Source organism: Phasianus colchicus, chromosome 2 (assembly GCF_987193195.1).
Source record: "Phasianus colchicus chromosome 2, bPhaCol1.hap1.1, whole genome shotgun sequence".
Taxonomy (NCBI): domain Eukaryota; kingdom Metazoa; phylum Chordata; class Aves; order Galliformes; family Phasianidae; genus Phasianus; species Phasianus colchicus.
The window spans coordinates 96,986,264-97,008,425 of NC_143437.1; the positions used below are offsets into that span (position 1 = coordinate 96,986,264).

The window sequence follows — 22,162 nt, forward strand, 5'->3', positions numbered from 1 at the left end:
GGACTGCATGGAGATTAGGACTTTCTCTGCAATAATTGATGAGGATGCAGTTTCACTACACTGAAAGTCTACTTAGCAGAGGCAAAAAAAGAAAAATTTGACATATTTTATTTCATCAGGGAAAGAATGAAGTGTTAAGTTTTTTATTAAAAATATGAACACTTCATTATTAAATCATGGACACTTATCTCTTCAGATATATTCGCTTACCTGGGTTTTCAGTGTTCTTTCATTCAACAGTTGTTTCTCAAACTGTGCTTTAATATTTCCTATATTTGCTTCTTCTTCTTTTAATTTTGCAATTTCTGTAACAAGGTAATTTAAACAAACAAAAAGATATAAATGAAAGCACGTTACAAAAGAAAACAGTATTTTTAGAAACAAAACTAGAGGCATAATGAATTGTATTTGGTTCAGGGAATACTTACGTTCTTGTTCCTCCTTCAGTTTATTGTTTAGTTCTTCTTTCTCATTAGCAAGATTAGCCACATCGCTTGTTAGTGTTCTATTTGCTTCCTCCAACTACAAACAAAAAGTACATGTGACCATGTATCTAAAAACAAATGACATATGAAAACACTACAGCATAGAAGGAAATGCTTCAGACAGAAAGCAGAACAAGTATAAGATGACTAGCACAGGGGCACAGAAGAGATACAGGGAAGAAACAGGGTACAATATATATTTTTAACTAGTTAATTCAAAGAAAATAAATAGTTTTAAATGCATAACACATTTAAGTATGCTAAGCAGCAATGGATAACTCAAACTGCAAATGAAACTGATGCTCTCATATACCCCTACCAAAATAATGATGTATATTACTCACAGAGGCTATAGTGGCATCCTTCTCAGTAAGCTCCTGTTTATGCCGAGCCATCATTTCTTTAATCTCCAGTTCTTTCATAATCTTCTCTTTTTCCAAATCGGAGTACTGTTCTTCAGCAATGGAACGTGCAAGTTGTTCTGAATCTGCTTTTGTCAAAGTGATTTCTAGCTGTGCTGCCAAGGAATCTCTGCAAATTATTGATACATATTGTTAACTCAAAAAATGGGAGGTTACTTAAAACAAAATAAACAACAAAGCAAAACAAAATAAACCACCAAACCCCACCTGTACAAAAATAAGAGAAGGCTATCCTGAGTTATATATTAACAGTACAACCAGTACCTCTCATCCTGTAACTCTTGTATCTTTTGCTGCATCTCTTTACAAAGTTTGGTCTTTTCCTCACATTCTTCCTTAAGTTCTCGAACTTGTGTCTTATAAAGAGTCTAGAATTTGAAGTAAAAAAGAAAAGGATGTGACTTACATAATCTGGCTTGAAGGTACACAAAAATTGATACAAGATGACATGGTGTGCTGTTCTTTAACCATATGCTCCTTCCAAAGCTTCCTCTATATTTAAGTGAAAGTCATCGAAGGTCATGATTTCCAAATATTATTTGCTTTATTTTTTGTTGTTTTGTTGCTTTTTGCTTGGTGTTCCCTTGATTTTTTTGAACAACAAAATAAACCCACTCTCCTCCTCCCCTCTCCCGCCCCCCCCCCCCCAAAAAAAAAAAAAAATCCTATGTATTTTGATCAGGTAGATGAATGAGATCTAATTTATACATTTCTAAGCATACCGTGTATAAGACTGGCAAACTGAATTTTCTTTTCTCTACTATTTTAAAACCTTATCAGAAATAGATTAGGTAAAGCTTGGATTTTAACCATACAATTGCATGGTAACAACATGAGAGCCCAAGAGGAAAAACACAAAGGAGAAAGAGAAAAATAGATCAGGGAAAATTTGAAATTTACACTCTTGTGAAATGGATACAAACCTCGAGCTACAGAGGAAATTAAAGAAAAATTACACTGCTCTGTACACTAAGAATGGCTGACTGACAGATAACTGCCAGTGGATTTAGTGCTTTCATGATGAAGTCCCTCACGATTCTCTCTCTGGTCAGAGCAGTCAACTGACTTGAACCTTCCTTTTTCTCTTCTCCTTTGACACGTGCAGTTTTTGACCAGCTACTCATCCTCCTTACTGATATAAAGACCACAGTAAAAGTGTGAGTTTCCTTAAATTCTCAAGCAAGACCCTTGGCCTTTTCTTTAGTATGATTGGCTGAGCGCTATTAATTTAAGTTAATCATTATATGTTAGTGATTATTTCTAACAACAATCCCTATTTATTGTGCCTATTACACTGAAGCAAAATCTCTCAATGGGTCTTTGCAAAGTTTGGTTATTATGCAATAACTTTCTTCTAAGCCTTAAATGCATGTGTTTGGTAATGATTGTTTCAATATATATGACTGTTTCAATACAGCTTCAACGCTGCCTGGACCAGATGCTGAATGCAAAAGTCTTGAAACGTCCAGAAAATTATTCACATTACAGAATGAGCTGCTCAACTTTTTCCTTCCCTTAACCTGTGCTTGGGTTGCCCTTCCAAAGCTGGTATATTTCTTAATATGAACTCTTTCATTCCGCTTAGAGATCAAGAGCAAGGAGTGGTAAGAGGGCTGCGGTCAAGAATGAAGACCCAGGAATAAGAATTAACTTTAAATTAGAAGGATGAAGTGCTTCATGGCTGAGAGAAAAAGAAAAGGTAACATTACATCTAATAAACAGATTGGTATAAAAGTAATGAAGCATAAAACATACTGAGAAATACTGTTCAGCTTCAAGTTGGTCTTGAAGCTCTTTCATTTGTCCATCTGCATCTTGACGTTCTCTAGAAAGTAATAAAATACATCAAAGAAAAGATATGAAGATTCCAAACAATAGAATAGAAATGGCTGCATTCACATTCTTTATATTCTGCAGTTCAACCTGAGTCTTTGTCAGTTTAATACAGTTAGCATACTAGCTACAACAGTGTCACTGATAAAGCAAACAGCCACTGACAGAATGTTATTTCCATGTAAAAACATCACTGATCTGACAGATTGTTTTGGGTTTCTTGTTTGCTAGAAGTCTCTGAGAACTTCTGTATTCTTTGTCAGGCATCATTTCTTGAATTCACCTATTAAAATAACTCAGAAAGTCACTTAGTCATATAAAAAAAAAAGATCAGTAAGGTAGCAGAAAAGATTTCCACCATTATTTTGTTATGGTAATTGCCACATTCAGCTTTCTACGCGATTAACTGCATCTTGCTTGAAAAAAAGATGAACCAAAACATAAACCTCCAGAAGTCATAGAAGAGCAAAGAGTAAGTTACACGTTATCTACACACTAAACTTTTTTTTTTTCAGTCACAAGAATGTTCTTTGTGTAATTTTTTAAATAGTTATTATTTAAATAGTCAAATTATTCATTGTAAGAACCTGAAGGATTGCTAGGATTTAACACAATTCCTGTCTATCTGAAGGCTAGCAGGTTGATTAAACACCCTTAATATAGGATATTTCCACTGCTTACGCTTCACAGCTCTGTATTGGCATTACTGGCCAACTCTGATAACCTCTCTTAGACTGTCAATACTTTTTGCAATAAATCAATTACCTAAACATTCTGCTAAATCAATGGTTCTTATCTCCTCCAATTATTCTGTTCTTCCCCCCCCCCCCCCCAATTTTCTTTTACACTTTCTTCTCTTATTTTAGGTTTTCAGCACAAATCTTCAAGATCCATGTGGCTCTTGGCTTTTAGAAAAAGAAAACTACCAATCAGCAATACTTTAAAAAGAGTAAAATAGAGCAACTCTGCTTACTTGCGAAGTTCATTATTTTGTTTCTCCAGACTTAATTTGATTTCCTGAAGATGGTTATTCTCCTGTTTTAGCTGCTTCTCTGACATTTTTAAGGTGTTGACCTGTTGTGTTTGCATCTTGAGGTCATTTTGAGTGAGACAACGCTTTTGTGTTTCTTGCTCTATTTTTAAAGTCAGGTTTTTAACCTACAAAACAAACAGAAACATGAGGGTTATGAATCTACATAGGGAAGTAACATGCAAACAATGTTTCTTATTGACACTTCCTATATAATTTGCTCCAAATGTAATACCTCCTATTTATTTCCCTGGAAAGTATAACACATACAGAGAGTAAAATCATACTATACGATAGAGGAAATTCTCAGCTACTACTTTTCAACATCACCACCACCACTAGCTATGAATTTTTGCCAGTGATGAACAAGAGCCTGCATACTACATTCATAAACATCTGCACTAGTGGAGGTGACTGACTGTTTCACAGCTGCTACAATGGCATTGTTGGTAGGAAAATGCTACCCATGCTGTCCATCTTTCATCGGCCCAAACAGATGTAAGTCAGAACATGTCAAATCTGGACTATATACAGTATGTGTGGTTATGTAGTGGGACAGTCCAGCTAAGACTGGCAATGTGTTCCATGGTCTTCAAAGTGGTACAGAGCCTGGAGTTATCATGCAGGAGAAAGATTGTCTTCTCTGACCTGACTCTGTAAGTTCGAGCTGTCAGCTTAGTCAATGTTGCAATGTTAAGGGCAGAGGTGATGGTCTGTCTGTATTCCAGGAAATCCAGAAGTATCATCGCTTTCCTATCCCAAAAGACAGGGCACATCACTTTACCCACTGAGGGCTGCATCTTGAACTTTTTTTTCTATGAGAAATTCACATGTTGCCTCACCATGGACTGTTGTTTTGACTCTCACTTGTTGCATGACACCACATGTCATCACTGGTAACGATGTGATCCAGGAAGCTCTCACCTTTGGCCTTGTATTGGTTTAATAGGTCTTGACAAAGTTGCATACGGTGTTCCTTCTGCTCCTGTGTGAGCATTCATGGGATCCACCTGGTGTAAACTCTGCAATATTCCAATGCTGCCACTAATGTTTCAAATGCAGTGAAGCCAATACCCAGCTCCAGACACAATTCCCTAATTGTAATCCTCAGATGAGCTGATCAAAATTCATTCTGTGTTATAACAGTTGTGCATGGCCATCTTGAATGTAGCTTAGCTTCAACATCACTGTTGCCACCGCTGAATGGTTGGCAATACCAACCATTGCCTTACAAGCTCACATCCACTGTTTGATCTCCAGAAACATTCAGTGTCAGTGAATGTCAATGAGTGCATTTTTTTCTGCATGGAGGAAATCAATGAACCTTTGCTTCATAAGCACTCCTATGTCAGATAGCATTTTGTCAGACTGCCCCCTATGCTGTCATCTGTCACATCACAGAAATGTTCAACCTCTACTGCTATACCACCAACATCCACCTATGACATCGTGGGCCAACATAATAAAATAGGAGGCATTACTTTTGGAGCAATCCTTATACATTATTGTACAATATGCACACATTTTTTAATAGATAAATCTATTTCCTGAGTAAAGTTATTAGTTCACAATAAATAACCTAGTCTTTCCATGTGTCAATTTCTTAGCATTTTACATTCCAGAATAAAAACTTTGATATCAATAATGCTGGAATACTTTAGGAAAATGAAACCACTCTGTAAAGTTGACTTTTTAAAGCTCCAAATACAAAGAAGTAAGAATTACTGCCATTTACATTCACAAACACCCTGAATACGGCTATAACAAAAGGAAAATACAAAGACATTTAAAGCTAGCTTCCACTTAAGACTTCTTTTGTGACTGCTACATACATCTTCATTTAGTTTATCCTTTTGCCTAAGGAGTTCATTTATTTTCTGCTGTGATTGTTTGAGATCACAATCCAACATGGAGCGCTGCTTTTCAGCTTCTAACAACCGATTTTCCACTTTTTGCTTCAAAGCTCTCTCTTCCAAAAGTTTCTTCTCCATTTCTGTGAAGAAAGAGATTTAAGGTCAGCCTGCAAATGAGTCAGTGTAAAACAGGGAGTTTAAAGGGGTGAGGGAGGTGAGGAAGAACATCGACCCACACTACCAATATGTAAAATGGTTGTCAGTTATGACAGAGACTGCTGAAAAGTGGTTCATTAAATTTTTCACAGTAAACTGTGAAAAAGCATCCCAGAGGATCCTTTGCACACATTTCTGCCTGAGAACTATTACTTACTCTTGAGTTTCAATATCAATTCCAGTTTATTTTCAACACATTTGAGAGGGATAAAAGAGTGGCTTTCCTCTTAAAAAAATATTTTCTATCTATAGATCAAGTATTGCTTTCACTGTGATAATCTGAAATCAATTAAAGAGTTGAAGCTGTTGAGGAATCTGATAGACCAAGTGACTCATATGGTACATCTGAATCATTTTCCTTTTTTGGAACATCTGCAAGCTCAACATTTTTGTTGATGTTCTGCATTTGGAAGGATAAGATCCGTAGGTTATTTTTTAAGCACTTGGAATAAACAAAAGTAATTTAATTCAAAAATAAGAGCCATATTCTGGAATCATTTGCTAATTATCCCTCTCTCTAGGACATTTCAATTGTTAGGAGATACACCAGAATATGCATAGTGACTACGGAAGCCTACCAAAGGCTTTACTATGTCTAACAATATCTAGTAATCTATTTAAATTTTTAAGTTGTTGACATATATTTTATTTAGAAAGAGGTTTAACAAAGGACACAGATAATCTTCTGAAAATCTTTCCAACAGTTTTAATAATATAAATTTAATAATACCCTAGCTCAGAAGACCGTAGCACAGAAAATGGATTAGTGATGTTGGCAATAGAAATTCTGTTGTACTCAAAGAGACTAAAACTGCCTGCCTTTAACCTAGAAGAACAAAAACAGGAGTACAACTGATTTACAAAGCTAATTATATTTTAAAAAGAACGGGGGAATAGAGAAAAAATAACTATGTTTAAAAATTCTATTACCTACCCTCAATAATTTATGCTTAAGTCTAACTGTGATGTCAAATACATACCTTTCATGGCTTCAGATTTTGCCTCCTCTATAGATTCATAAATCTTATTTTTGTCTGCCAATCGTGCTTTTGTGGCTTTATGTTCAGCTTCCTCTTGCTCAAGGTTCTGCTGCATAACTTTGAATTTGTATGTCATATCTATTTCCATGTTGCTCTTTTCCTGTTAAACAAGAAAAGGGCATTAAAGTGAAATATTAAATACATCAGGTTAGATAAAAAATGTCAAACAACAGTAACATGCTGCTTGGAAGTATACAGAAGACACAGCACAGATCCTAAGGTCATAGGAATTCACTTCTACTACCCATAGAAAAGCATTGATAAAATGCTCTACAAGTATGCAGTGAAATTCCCAATTTCAAAATATCAAAGAATTTATTCTAAAAAATATTAGCAAAACCTTTCTTTTTTTTTTTTTTTTTGCTTTATAATTTCTGGCAATACTGAGAGTTTAAAAAGGTCAGATTTCATAGCAAAAATGAAGTGTTACAACTGCACAATTAAGCTATACACATTGGTGTACATTACTGTAAACTTTACAAATATAATGAATTGAAATCATAAGGGAAATGGGAGTCTTCTTTCCCCACTTTTCAAACTTCCAAATCAATGAGAAAAATCCACTGAAAAACTGATGCTGAAAACAAGGCTTAATTTTTCAAAAAGACTTGGTCTCAATTAAAACAATCCCAACTGTAAGAATTTCACAGGAATGTACCACAAATGCTCTCTAAGAACTGCTGTTACCTTTTCTAAATCTGTAAGTTTTTCCTGCAATTGCCTTTTCTCCATTTCTAGTTTGGCTAATGCACTCTTTCCATTTTTCACTTCTTCTTCCAGGCTCGATATTCGACCTAAAGAATGAACAAAACATTAATGAGGCTGGGTAGTCTGTGAAAAAACATGTACTGTATCTACTTACTGATAGAAAGTTCTGGTTCCAACTGTTAAGACTCTTCACAGTGGTTTTAGAAATCAGTAACATACACTTTCATCTTAAGTATCTCCCCACTTGTTTTCTCTGTAATGCATGTCCTAACTTAAATAACATTGTATAAAACAGCTCTCTAATTTAGTTTCTGTCTGAAACTCAAATAACATCACCAGAATGTGTTTTTATTTCTGAAACCTGAAAAAAGCTTAACTTCAGAACACTTGTTGCAATACCTTGTAAATCACTGATAATCTCTGATCCATGACTTCGATCTCTCCTTTCTGATTCTAGAGCTGACTGAAGATTGAGAAAGTCCTTCTCCAGTTTGAGTTTAGCATTCTCTAGTAGGCAGTTCTTATCCTGTAGTTCTCGATTATTAGCTTCTAACTGCTGGATTTGCTTTGTACTTTCAGTCTGGTTCTTCCTTAGCCTGGCTGCAGTTTCAGACTCTGATCGCAGCAAAGAATTGGCCTCATCCAACTAGGATTGATAAAAACATACTTTAGACTAAACAATTAAAATGTAACATCTACCACGGCTGTTATAAAATATTAGATTGAATAGATTAAAGAAATAAGAGGGTATTTCAAGATTACTTTTAAATATGAATACATGATAAGAAAGAACAGCTTCTAGAATTCCATTACACATTCAAACTCCCATCATTACCAATCAAATCTGAACTTCAGAAAGTGATTATTTTAAGATACATAAAGTTGGCATGCCTGTCTTTGTAGCTGATTGATTTTCTCATTGGATATTTGAGAGTTCTGATTCCTCTTTTTTAAATCTTCAAGTTGATCTTTCAAACTGTTAACTAGAACAAAAACAATTCAGTTAATCACTGTTGTGAAAAAGTTTTTATCTTTTAAAAACCTACATCAAAACAGAACCCTTCAAGCATGCATGGTTCAACATACCTTCGTTTTCCAAATTGCGTTTCTTATCTGCTTCATGTTCTGCTTTTCTCTGGTATTCTGTATTCTTATGCTGAAGAAGAGCCTTCTCCCTTTCTAACTGTCTGACTGCAGACTCTACATTTTTCCTTGAAGTTATCTGGATATATTAAAAAGAGCAAAACAAATGACATTTATTACATACAGAATCTTGGCAAACTTAAAGTGATTAAAAGACTTTCCATCAAAATGGAAAAAAGACATCTGCCATCTGCTTCCTGCAAACACAGTGCATCACAACATTTGAAAACAAATGCTGTAACCTGCCTAGCAGCCATGAAACATCCATGTACTGTAAAATCTCAACAAGCACCTGTATGAACAACACATTATGTTGTACATGCCCTCTGTAGATATGATACATGTGCAGTAGGCATTAAGGTGCAAAGCTGTGCAAAATACAGTCCTTTTACTGACACAGTTAGAACACACTCTGAATACCAACAAATCAACTGGTGTTACTTGCCATAAATACAGAGCTACCAAAAATAATCTGCTAGTTCCTAAAGAAAAACTCAGATACAAATGCTGAAGTTTTAGTTTCAGTAATTAGTAACTACTGACTTACCTCTTCATCTAGCTCTTTCACTATCTTCTCTAAACGAGTATTAGCAGACCTGAAGGAATATGAAAAATATCTTTAAACCCTATTGACCACACACAAAAATAGGGTGTTTGGATGTGTTCAATTAATTTTTTGTAAGATATTCTATTTTCAGCAATCACATTAAACTTCTAGGGCTGGGAAAGTCACTCAAACAATAGAGACATTCTTATGGAAGTACAGAGATAAGCAGGCAGTGGGGGGAGGAGGTCAAATCATTGTGTAATAATATTTCTTTTCAAGCACAGCAAACACGTCAAAACAATCTCACCTGTATTTCTGTTCTAGTTCATCTTTGGCTTGCAATTCATTGCTGAGTTGTTCTTCTAACTTGCTTAGTTTTTTCTGAAACTGAGTAAAAAGGTCAAAAAAAGCATGGTCTTTAAGTAAGACTGTTATCACATGAAAATAGTATAAAGCAGCTTAATAACAAAAAAAGGGAAAGCATGGAAAATTAATGTAACCATTAATTGTGATTTTTTTAATTCATCAGCAGAAGGTTATTTCTCAGCAGAAGGTTATTTCATCTCTATTTCTCACCTTTACAAGTTATTAATCATGATGATTTTTATGATACAACATTTGCTGCATGCTGCTTTAAAGCTAACCATCTCAAAATTACATACCACAAAGTGACAGTCATAAAATTTCTTTAGGCAAATAATGTTGCTTCTGGTCCTTTGCTGTATTCTTTCCCTGCTTAGAGTTGGAAGAGCTGAAGCACAGTTTTTGGGACAGTCTCTTCTATACATGATTTAAAAATTGAAATATGGGGTCTCCCCCCATATGACCAAACTGGACAATATTCAGAGAATATTACCAAATGTGCTCCATGACCTCACACAGAGAGGAATTCTTTCACAAGCAGAATATTAGAAACAGTTTTAAAGTTTGGGGATGTTTTGTTCTCCTTAATATAAAAAAGATATTATGAATCAAATACCTCCAAATTCAAAAAATTAGATTATAAAACATGAATTTTGGAATTGCTTCACATCTTCAGGCTTTCAAACATTTCTTTTTCTCCTTTATCCCTCTTCTACTCCCCACATAAAACATGCAAAATCATAAGATCCCCAAAACAGGGACACTGAAAAGACATCAAAACCTAGGGACTCATTGCTTGAGAAAATGAGAACAAAAAAAGTTGTCAGAAGTGAAATGCAAAATTTTAACAACTGTCACAATAGAAAGCAAATGTTATGAACGTGAAACTGTATTTTAAAGAATGGTTGCTTTCTTTTATTTAAAGTGAAACTAAAACTTTTATTCTATTCATCAATGACAGGAAGGAAAGATGTGGAGTCCAATAAACATTCACATTTAAATTTATGTTCTCCATTACATTACGCCTTTCCTTTTCAAAGTTTAACAATTAAGTAAGTTTTAACAAATGTTAACAAACTAGACTTGAATAATACAAATGGTTAAGTGGAGTAATGAAGTAAGCTAAATACATGAAAAATTAGTAGCATTCTCCTCTCATCCACATATTTAAATTCAGTTGGCAATCTTCAAAAGCTCAATAAACGTGCTTCACACACTCACTTCAACTGAGAGAAAGATTTATGCTCAAAAACATTCCTTTGTCACTATAGTTGACAACTTAATTTTCTAAACTCTGGATAAATGTGCCACAAATCACAGTGCACAGCCAAAAACTACAACCTTTCCAAGGGCGATGCTGTTTGGGGCAAACAGAGCCCTACACATTTGTTTTCAAACCAAATTGTAAATGCCAGAAGAATCAGAGAAAAATGTGTACTCATTCATCGTCACAGTACAGTACCTTTACATTCAAGTACAGCAGTTCATTCATAAGCTGGTACAATCACTTTACTGTTAATGGTTTGGTGAATAAACATCTACAGGATTTAATGATATATCATGTTCACACAAATTAAGTGGGAACTATTTGATTCCTTTCATAATTCAAATATATTTACCTCCTTGCTGTCCTCTAGATAGAACTCATCATTTTTATTGAGAAGCATTAAAAGAGTGCTCCCCAGAATATCTGATTCCTTGCTTAAAACTCTGCCTCCTCCTAACAGATCTAACAAAATTGGTTAATCATTCCTTAACACTTACAGGAAAAAAAAAAGGCACTAACCTCATTTTTACTAGATTGCACCGATTCATTTTCTCTGCAAGACTGAGAGGAGTCACTTAGCAACCTGTCAAAAACAAAAACAAATCCCTCCTGCCCTTATTCAAGTTTTCAACAACTCTGGCAACCTCACCAATAAACACATTTCTATCGTTTTTCTCAAGCCTTATTTTCTCCTGATTCTCAGAATGAAGCCTGTTTTACTCCAGTGAATCAGAATGATTTGAGCCTTTTTAAAACTAAGACTAATGTTTAAGACATTTTCAAATCCAGATCAGCTTCTCATTTTTACTTAATACTCACAATTCGTTCACATCTATTCAGACACACTGAATATGATTAATCAATCAAAATAAAGGCAAGTAGATGGCAACTGATGTCCTAGCAAGCTATTACATTGCTTAAACATTTTTTCTGAACACCCAACAAAATTTTAGAGCTAAATTACAAACCTAGCAGTATTTTAAACCTACAACAGATTTTTAAAGACACTATATATTTTTATGCATATAAAAATACTATTTATTTCATAAGAATTATCAAGGTAATCACAACTGATATACTCTACTTAAACTCTGCATCTTCTGTCTTTACAATTGAACAGAAATGAATATAAAGCAATGAATAAATTAAGTATCTAGAGTGAAAAAGAAAGGATAGGCTATATGAGAAATTTGCAAGTATACTTCTAAAAATACATATTAAAGTCTCACTTACAAATTATCTCTATAGTAGGTAAATCCTATAAAAGGCAGCTGGTTTCCCACAAAGGCTTTGGGGATTGGAAAGGTTTCCACGTCTCCTTTGTCATCCTCAATGTCATCAAAATTACTGCTGTCTATATCACTGCTAAGCTCAGGAACAACAGGAGCAGCAGCTACAGAAAGGAGAGAAAAGATCAACTTAATTCCAAGATTCAGCCTATAATGTAGGTTGTCCTGCTAGTTAAATGTGTATAAATCATGCAGCAGATCTCTAAATATTACTGTGAAGATTTTTTTTTTCCTAAATCTATTTTCACATTTACATGAGTTGCTTAATACATGGCATATCTTATGTACACAATGTACTTGCAAAGGTCATCACATTTTAGAATGGAACACTAAATATAATCACCATGTTAAGAAACTTCAGTAAATATATCTTTAGAAGTTATGATCAAAGTAGCTGTTGTTTTTTTTTCCTACAGCAATCAAGTTCACAATTTCTTAAACAAAAGGCAATGAAACCAACAAGCCCACTCTCAATGTAGCCTTAGCCACAGATTAAGAAAAAATTGAAACAAGGAAAAAAAGACAACCCATCAAAACAACAATAACAAAAGTCAGACAGAAATAGAACGCAATAAGCAGCCTTTCTGCTTAGATTTCTAAAACATGCAGTTTTGCTATTCAAAACAGAAAACTATAAATTAAAATAATAAATATGAGAATACTTTCAGAAAGAAGACATTTCTCCTACTAATTCCTGCTGATACAGGTTTAAGAATATAAATGATAAATAAGAAAGTTCAGGCAAAATTCTTGATAGCCAAGAAAATATTTACTTAGTTTATACAGCCTTAAAGTGCTTTTCATTTGTATTATTACTGTTAAGTAGCCTTATGCAAATATTGAATAAAAATATAACTTTCAAGCTAATCTACTTACTCTCTCGGATGTTGTCCCAATTCCACTGATCACTCTTAAAGAAAGGGTGATGCTTTATTTCTTCTACCCCATTTCTCCCAAGTCGCACGTCCCTGAACATAGCAATTAAGCCAAATTCACGTTAGGAAAAAGAGCACTTGTTTTGTTTTCACTATAACTTGCTCACACGCAGCAAAGAAGCTGTCAGTAAAGATTTTCTGTGTAAAACACATTAATGGTCAAATAAAAGAAAAGGAAAAAAAAAAAAAAAGGGAAAAACACACCAACCAATGATCCGTAGTTTCTCATATGAAAATGTATTTATACAAAAATATATAATATCCCCTCTCCCTGTGACTGCTTAAATGTCCAGAAGTTGGAGTCTGCCACGTGGGGAGAAAAGCAAGAAAGAGAGCACTAAGGCAAAAGCTCAGAAGAAACTCAAAAGAAAAACAAAACGCCAGCACCGTAGGGGAAGAAGAAACTGCCAAGGGCCGGTGTCTGCCAAACCACATGACAAACCTTAAGACTCAAGTGAGGGAAGGTCTAGCTTACTGCACAGAACAGTTATTCAAGGCTGAACTGAAATAAATATTTTAAGAATTCCATCCTCTGCCCCATAACTAACCCTGACACGTCTTTTGCTGATATTTACAATGAAGTAAATCTCAAGTTCAAAAAGAAACTTCTAGTTCGACCAAATGAAGTCTCTCTTAAAACTATCTGTGAGAAGAGAACTTAAAACCAATGCGTGCAACAGAACTAATAAATCATGGGGTGGATGCTTATTCCTTCTTGTCCCTCTAAGTGCCTCATCACTGGTCACGCACACAGAAAGAAGGCATCTGTTTCAAATAAACTGCTTGAGCGCTGCATTAAATATAAACAGGAAGACAAACACACGTAGGGGAAATAAACCTCGCTGCACTCACGTTATTCAATTCTGCTCCTGTTTTCTCTCTGCCCTGCAGCTATTGAGGGTTAGAAACACTTAAAATATATCTTAACTGAGCAGAACAATCCTCTCTGTGAATATAAAAACCATTATAAGGCAATTTATTCATTTACGATTGTTGTTGGTTTTTTTCCTACTGATCCCTCAATCCCTAAAAGCTGAACATTCGGCTGCAGTCAAACTGAGGTGGTGACACATCATCAATCTGGAGTTAAATTTGAACCTACACTGTCATTTTCTTTAATCGGAGAAATCTAAGGTAACCTCTGCTTTCTGGCACTAAAGAAAATTTAAGAGTTCAGGCCAAGAATGATCTTACACAGATCAATATCAATAAAAAAATAAAAAAAAAAACCTCAGCTCCATGAAGGGAGAACTTGATGATTTAATTATATCCAGGATAACATCGTTTTTCTCTATTAGCTATACTTGTCAGTTAGTAACACTAGTTAAAATAAAAAAGTTTGAACATCCTGTGAATTTTCCAACTAGGCAAATACGTGCTTGTTTTCATAAAAGTATGTTTTCATTTTTTATAAGCAGCGTCCACTTCATCACAATTTGTCCCCTGCTTTTCAGGGCTCAAAAACTACTGCCAGCCTTACAGGTTTGCTGCTCTATTTCACACCAAGCCACAGATGGGAGGATTTCTTCAGCACAAAGTACATTGTATCAAGAGCTGCCAGAACACCTCCAAGAAATAAAATACCACACCTAGAAAAATACCCCGTAAGAAAATCCATGTGTGGATGATTTTGCAGAGAATTGAAGTTAGTTGGTGTAATGGAAATTGATTTTTACAGTGAACATGTGTTAGTACCATCTAAAACAGAAATAGAACCAAAACAACACATGCACATACCTGTCAGTTAAGAAGGCACAGATGAGGTTCTTTGCATGCTTAGAGATTTCTACATCATCTGGGAAATGTAATGAGTTCTTGTGATCCATAATTTTACTGTATGTCCCTACTAAGGAGTCTGCATAAAAAGGAGTATCACCTGAAAATAAAATGGTAAACTGACTGTGATTTTGAATAATGTTCAAGTAGTGTCAGATGAAGACAAAAAAGAGAAGAGGTACAAACTCTACAAGTAGTTTTGCCTAAGGCTGTTTACTAATGAGGGAAACGGAGAGAATATGCAGGGTACAGAATAATATACACTACTAAAAATGTTCCTGTGACAAAACACCTCCATTACATACTGAATTACACATTACTGCCAAAAATTTTGCCCAGTGATTTGTATATTTTACCTGCATAGTGTCACTGTTCTCTAATTCACACAGTGGATGACACTTATATGTAACCATCTCTTCATGCTCTGTCATGGGTGTAAGGGACTGAACCTCATTAACAACTTGCAGATGCACATTCCTTGGAAAGCCTCCACCACTGCTCTCCCACGAGCATTTCAGAGGCAGGCAGGCCAGCCCTGCCCCTGGAGCTGCCTGGGAAGCCTTCAGAGCACGTCAGGCACAACTAAGCCTGCACTCACTAATCTTGCTGACTGTTGAACTGTATCAGCTTGGGTGCCCATATTAGCATGGCCAGGGCTGAGATTTAAAAAGCCACCCTTCTCATCCAAAGTTCTGCAGCACAAAATTCAATGAATTTTAGTTTATTTGCTGACATAAACGTAGAAATTGCCAGCACATTGAATACGAGCCAAAAGTGTGTCCTTACAGACAGAAGGTCCAGCCATAGCCTGGGCTGCAGGGGGCCCAGCACTGCCACTGGGAGAAGGGAGGGGTTGCCCTGCTTTGCTCTGCACTGTGCGGCCTCACCTCCAGCTCCACCTCACCTCCAGAGTTGGGCAGTATAAGATATTCCAAACCATCTCATAGAATCATAGAATCAAAAAGGTTGGAAAAGACCTCCAAATGTCCACCTACCACCAAATTTTTCCACACACACCTCCAGGGAGAGTGACTCAACCACCTCCCTAGGCAATCTCATTGGTGTCTGTTTCATAATAGCAACGTATGTGGGAGTAGATCTGTCTTGAATAGTCTAATTATTTCTAGTTCAGTTACAAGAACCAGAAAAGCTATACAGTTATCTAAGAAAGCTGCATGTTTCTTCAAACACTGTCAAATGAATCTGACATAAGCCTCAAATACCGTGTTTGCAAACAAAGTCACTGAAGGAAATCACGTTGGCGCTGTTAGACGGGAAATGCAATGCAGATTGGAATAAGATGATGAATAACAAATAAACAAAAAAATTACAAGGCACAACTAAGCCCTGTAATTTTCAGTATAAAGGTGAAGCAGATTTCAGAAACATTTCAAAAAGACTGCGCAGATAGAAAATCATATACGCTTTTCAGAGGCAGAAAGAAGCTTGGATTAACTAAAAAAAAAAGAAAAAGCAAGAAAACTGGAAGACTTCACAAAAAGCCAAAAGATGGAATTCAGCAGGAGGAGTACAGTGTTAATCACATGTAGGATTCTGACAAGTCCAGAACAGAAACAAAACTGTTATTTCACACCCTTCTGAAAGTGTGAAAATCACAGAGTTAATGAAAGCAAAGATTCCAGTCTAGAATGTAAAGAAAAAAAATGACATTGAGTACTGAAGGAAAAAAAGTTGTAAAAATAGCATAGATTCAAATATTGTAACAAGATAGATAGCCTGTGGTAAGAAGAATGCAGGAAATTTATGAAATGTTAGAAATTTTTCAATACACAACTCCAAATTTTAGGAAAAAACTATACCAAATATAAGCTCCCTCAGCTTAGCCACTCATACTGAAAGTCTGGAATAACATCAAGATGACGCAGTGAAATGCAGAAGGATTTTTGTTCTAAACAAGTAGAGACTCCTTTATATAATTCAGCTCCTGCAAAAACTGTACCTCTCTACTTTCACTTCAAAAAATGTTTTTGTTACAGGGACCATCCTATCAAATGCAGTTTAAAAAAACAAACAACAACAACAACAACAACAAAAAACAAGCCTTGAGAAAACATTTCTGGGCATTTATGTCATAGAACCATAGAACTGCTCAGGTTGGAAAAAACCTTAAAGATCATCAACGCCAACTGCAACCCAACCATACTACCCTAACAACCCTCTGCTAAATCATGTCCCTGAGCAAGTGTCTAATGTTTTAATTACTGAAGAAATTCATTTATTGCTAAAATAGTTTATGAGACTATTAATTACCAAATATATATTTTATACATAAAAATGCTTTAATTCCCAAAGACCAGGAGCAGCATATATCAAAGCATCAGAGAGGCTGTGGATGCTCCATCCCTGGAGATGTTCAAGACCAGGTTGGATGCAGCCCTGGGCAGCTTGTTCTACTAACAGATCTGGAGGCTGGTGGTCCTGACTGTGGCAATGGAGTTGGAACCTGATGATCCCTGGAGCCCCTTCCAACCCAAGCCATTCTGTGATTCTATGAAAGCATCTTTCAAGGCTCAGGATGCCAGAAACATCACATCTGCAATATTCCCAAAACATTCTGATTTGTATTTTGAATAATTACAGGCACAATTCCCTCTTTCTGTAATTGGGCTGTAATACTGATCTTCTGAGTATTTTAAGTTGCATATGACTCATGTCCTTAACTGATTATATTCTATGGTAGTTGCCATAGCAATCCAGTGTATTTTATTGGAAAATCCTGACACAAGCACAAAAAAAAGAATCAAGCCATACTTCCAGAGACATTTTGACCCATCAGTAACAATTTCTAGTACTGGGAGAGAAAGAAAGAGAAAACACAAAAACAAACAAAACAAAAGCAGTTCTATCCTTCCCACTCATTTCCCATCTCTGCGTCCCTAACAACTCGATACAGACCTGAAGATGGCATAGGCATTTACTGAGATTGTGAGGTAGTCAATCCAAGATAAAAAATATTCTAAAAATTAGTTTTAAGCTGAACCAAGTCAGAGAACTCATCGCTGTGCAAACACACAAACAGCTGTGACAGCATAAGAGAGACAGAAAGCCGAGGGAACAGGGATGAAACAACTGCAGTCAGAAGCTGTTAGATAATGATGTACAACCAGTCCCTGGTAGCAAAGCAAAGAGAGGCTCAGCACAGACTAAAACCACAACCTTTTTAGCAGAAGAAATTCTACTTACCAACTAGCATCTCAAAAAGGAAAACTCCTACAGACCACCAGTCACACTCCCGTCCATAATAACCATCACCCCCTTGTGATTTCAGAACTTCAGGGGATATGTAGTCGGGGGTTCCCACAGCCGTGTCACAGCGCACCATACCTGTCTGTGCAACAGCAACAATTCAAACAGCTCCGTTAAAACTGCTGCTCAGTCCTTACACAAAACTGCAGTTAGCCTATTAGTAGACCAGGAAAAAAAAAAAAAAAAAAAAAAAAGAAAAATAATAATCCAAAATATTTGGTTTGAGGTACATGTTTGAAAGCTCTGACTTTTATTCCAGAAACAATATGAACTGAAATGACAAATCCTGATAACCCACTCTCCCATTTGTCTACACTAAACCATTTCTCTTTATAACAGCATTTCAAAAATGTGCATGTTTTGTAGTATTACTCTTGGTTTCAATATGAACAAATATGTTCCTTATCTCATTGAATTCATGGAAGAACTTCTGAATAACTTTTATTATTTGTGTTAGGTCCCCCATAGCACATACATAATATGTGTAATTCAAACAATGCTTCAAATTATAGGTAAATTCTTATAGTCACACCTTAAGTTGAAAGTAAAAGCTATTTTTAAAGAAGAACAAGGCTTAAGAAAAATAAAGTAAAATATAACTGATTTTTATTAATGTAGTGATTCTTTTATTAATCATTTATTAATGATGTGATTATTTATCCTCTTTGCTTCACACTCTGCAGGAGCTAAATGATGTAGAAACATCATCAGATATGCCAGCATGCAGCTTCAAACAGAGTCTTGTTCCCTTTAATGAAATTCACTGCTTTCATTCCAGAGAGACCAGATGGATGAATGAAATTAAATCCTAGATAAAGCCAAAGAAGTACCAAAAATACACTCATCTCTGACTCTGCCATCTAAAGTAATGTCCAAGTTGCCTTTGAAAGTTCTCCATGCATTTTCCATCACCTTTGGCTGAATATTAATACAGAATATTGGTGGGAAAAACTGAAATGGAAATTCATATTTAAGGAAATAAAAAGAATCATTTTGCTTTTGGAACTGAATTTACATGTAAAAATTAGACATCCAATTACATTATTCTTTTCACGTAGAATATGAACTGCCAGAAACTTTTATTTATGTATTAAAACAGAATATTGGAAAGCCATGAACCGGTAGGCTAAAACTAAAGTGATGATTAAACACTGCAGAGACTTAAGCAGTACTGAAAATCTCTTCATTGTAAATGCTTATTTTCTTCTACAATGAAGAAGAAGCTAAAGATGAAGCTGAAACATAAGGGAAGTTTAACTTCTCAGTTACAGCAGTTGAACTTCTGTTTTCTATACGATGAACCAGACAAAACACATAGCTCAGACACGCTGAACTAAAATAATGAAACAACTCTTTTTAGAAGAGTTAATGCATTCTTTGGACAAAGAAGAGTATGATATTTTCATTAGATGATACCACAAATGACATTAACACTTTAACACCGGTAAATAAGCTAATGCCCCATGGCTCCAGAAACCTAAACCAAGAACACTCAAAAAAGGACCCAGCACACGACTAGAACAGCTAGTTGCTCATTCTGCTAGCAACAGCACTCAGTAGGACTGTGACATCTCAATGCTAGTGATGGGAGAGCTTCATAAGCAGTGCATGCCTATGCCTTCCTTATCCAAATGCAAAACTACATCAAGAGAAAGCACTCTCAGTGCTTCTCTCAGTGAAGCCTGGCTGAAGCCACCCACATCCCTCTCCAGGTAAGAAACTTCATTAAACAGACGTCAGCAGAACAGTCCTGAAAGATTTCTCTGAAGACTGCAGCTTTAGTCACAAGAACCATGTACTTAGGCCAGCCTCATCTTCTTGACACACAAGCACTTAATAACATTCCATTTCCCACTCCTCTGTAATTAATACAGCTAAACAAGATCACCTTTTAATATTTCATACATGTTAATGTTTTATGAAGTCTTATGCAAACAAAGCAAAGTTGTGCCAAAGAAAAGCCAACCCTACCCAAGTCAGACAGCTGCTATACAGTGACAAGAAAGCTTGTCAATTATCTTACGGATGCTGAAGAATTCCAGGTAATAACCCTAACTTTTCAGGTAAGATGTCAAAGGACAACACAATTAAACAAAAATATTTCTACAGGCAAAAGGGCTCTGTGTGCTAATGTCAGTTTTCAATGGGCTGTATTTCTCTTAAGCATGTACAGTTGGCTGCTGTCTTAGTAAAACATTCCCACATTTCTGTCACTCTCATTCACACAATCATACTGTAAAAAACAAAAAACAAAACCTAGGTGTTGCCCTGTGAGTATTTTTAAGTACTGGATATTCTTACTACAATAATCACACTAGCTTCTGTGATCTGGCATCAAAGCCAAGTAAACAGGGAAGTCCTCTTTGTGTGCTACATGACATCTTGGCATACTGTACATTCTGTGAGATGACTTCTGCATTCTCACTTCATCAGCTGAAGAGATCTGAAGGGTGCTGTTTTCTCTGGACAAACTCCTGTCAGCCTCTGATGCCTGAACAGCACACAGTACAGCAGTTCTTCTCTCACTAGTCTCAGGCTACTCTTTTACCTGAGGCTTTTCTCATCAGCTCAGATGATACACCAAGGTGTATCTTGGAACTCCATCTGATGGAAGTTCCTGCAGATACCTGGGAGATTTGAACAACTACAAAAGAAAAAGGTTGTCAAAGAGACAATATGTATTCACAGCTTAGGAAAATTTGGCTGTGAGGCTACTGCATTTCCCAGCATCTTACAGAACTGTAACATCGCTGAAGGCAAAGCAGTTCTGGTTTCATCCTCTGGAAGACCTCAGGTACACTTGAATGACTCACTGTCTTGGAACAAGGCTAAGAAAGAGGCTTTAATTCCCTCATTAATATCTTATCAGCAAACAAGAACTGGAGAGTGCTGGTGCAGACATGTCAGAATAGCACAGATCAGGTGTTAATGCTACTCTCAGGTTTGACCACCACACAACCAACAGTGAACTGAAGCAAGAAGGATTAGTGCAGTCCTGGAGGAGCCTCAAGGAGAAAAAGGCATCCTGCTGAGCAGAGGATCAGACAGATGGCCTCCAACCTCAACCATTCTGAGACTCTGTGAAATAAACTGCATAAGAAGAGGAACGTGTTTAATCTTTCAGCTCAGCTATCTGAGGCAATGATCCCAAGTGCTAAATGGCTCCCCTTTTGCTCCTATTTCTTTGCAACAGATATCCTTTAAGCCTGTGCTTTCCTGAAAGTCCAGTTAGCACAAGCCACAGTTACATACAGACCTGACAGCATCAAGCAGTTTCTGTCCCTATAACACTTACAGCAGTCAGTCATGCTACTGTCTAGCTTATTACTTAAAGAAAACCTAAAAAATAGAGTCTGGTGAAACCTGCATTGGGATTCTTTCTAATTCCTACTAAAGCTTTGAGGCCAGCACCATCAATTACAGATAATCACCTTGTTATGGATTAAAAAAAACCAACAAACCATCGCAGCCAAGTTAAATAAATGGGCCAGTTCATTTTATGTTGGAAAACATCACTGAAAGACTAAACAATTTTTTCCACATACTAAGGAACATAAGGAATTCTGCTGCAAGTCTTTGGGCTGGCCTGGACAACAACTTAAGAGAACACTCATTTCAATTCCCCAGCAAGTATTAAAAAAAAAATCTTTCTTCCAAACTGTGTCTCTCACCAAACTGAAGCAGAGTTCTCCTCAGTCTCAAAAGCACGAGGAAGATATTCACAACTACTAAAAGAACTCCAAGTCAGAAAAAAATAAATAAGTGTTGGGTAAGCATATATTTTCTAGAAATCATCTTGCCAACATCAATATTATGTTTACACAGCTGGGATGTGTTCATGTTTTGTAAGAAGTAGCATGAGATTTGGAGACAGTCCAGCGCCTCTCAACTTCTAAAGTTTCCTGTATAAAATATTTTCACCATTCCACAGAGTCTGAGAAACATTCAGAACTTAAAATTTAGTCAATTAAAAATTAACTTTATTAGG

At 36.0% G+C, this 22,162-nt stretch overlaps 1 protein-coding gene across 2 annotated transcripts in view; it reads right to left on the reverse strand.

Annotated features, from left to right (window-relative positions):
• The window catches only part of ROCK2 (Rho associated coiled-coil containing protein kinase 2), a 98,663-nt gene that overhangs the window by 15,936 nt on the left and 60,565 nt on the right, over positions 1-22,162 (reverse strand). For both annotated transcript variants that reach the window (XM_031610715.2, XM_090136369.1), the window contains exons 6-24: positions 18,112-18,256; positions 14,869-15,007; positions 13,073-13,164; positions 12,141-12,300; positions 11,427-11,490; positions 9,585-9,664; positions 9,278-9,326; positions 8,674-8,809; positions 8,479-8,570; positions 7,987-8,233; positions 7,567-7,673; positions 6,820-6,979; positions 5,603-5,763; positions 3,714-3,898; positions 2,663-2,732; positions 1,172-1,275; positions 830-1,016; positions 429-522; positions 211-305 (exon numbers count right to left, since the gene is read on the reverse strand). In XM_031610715.2, coding sequence (XP_031466575.1) covers positions 211-305; positions 429-522; positions 830-1,016; positions 1,172-1,275; positions 2,663-2,732; positions 3,714-3,898; positions 5,603-5,763; positions 6,820-6,979; positions 7,567-7,673; positions 7,987-8,233; positions 8,479-8,570; positions 8,674-8,809; positions 9,278-9,326; positions 9,585-9,664; positions 11,427-11,490; positions 12,141-12,300; positions 13,073-13,164; positions 14,869-15,007; positions 18,112-18,256 — 2,367 coding nt within the window. The remainder of the gene's footprint in view (positions 1-210; positions 306-428; positions 523-829; positions 1,017-1,171; positions 1,276-2,662; positions 2,733-3,713; positions 3,899-5,602; positions 5,764-6,819; positions 6,980-7,566; positions 7,674-7,986; positions 8,234-8,478; positions 8,571-8,673; positions 8,810-9,277; positions 9,327-9,584; positions 9,665-11,426; positions 11,491-12,140; positions 12,301-13,072; positions 13,165-14,868; positions 15,008-18,111; positions 18,257-22,162) is intronic.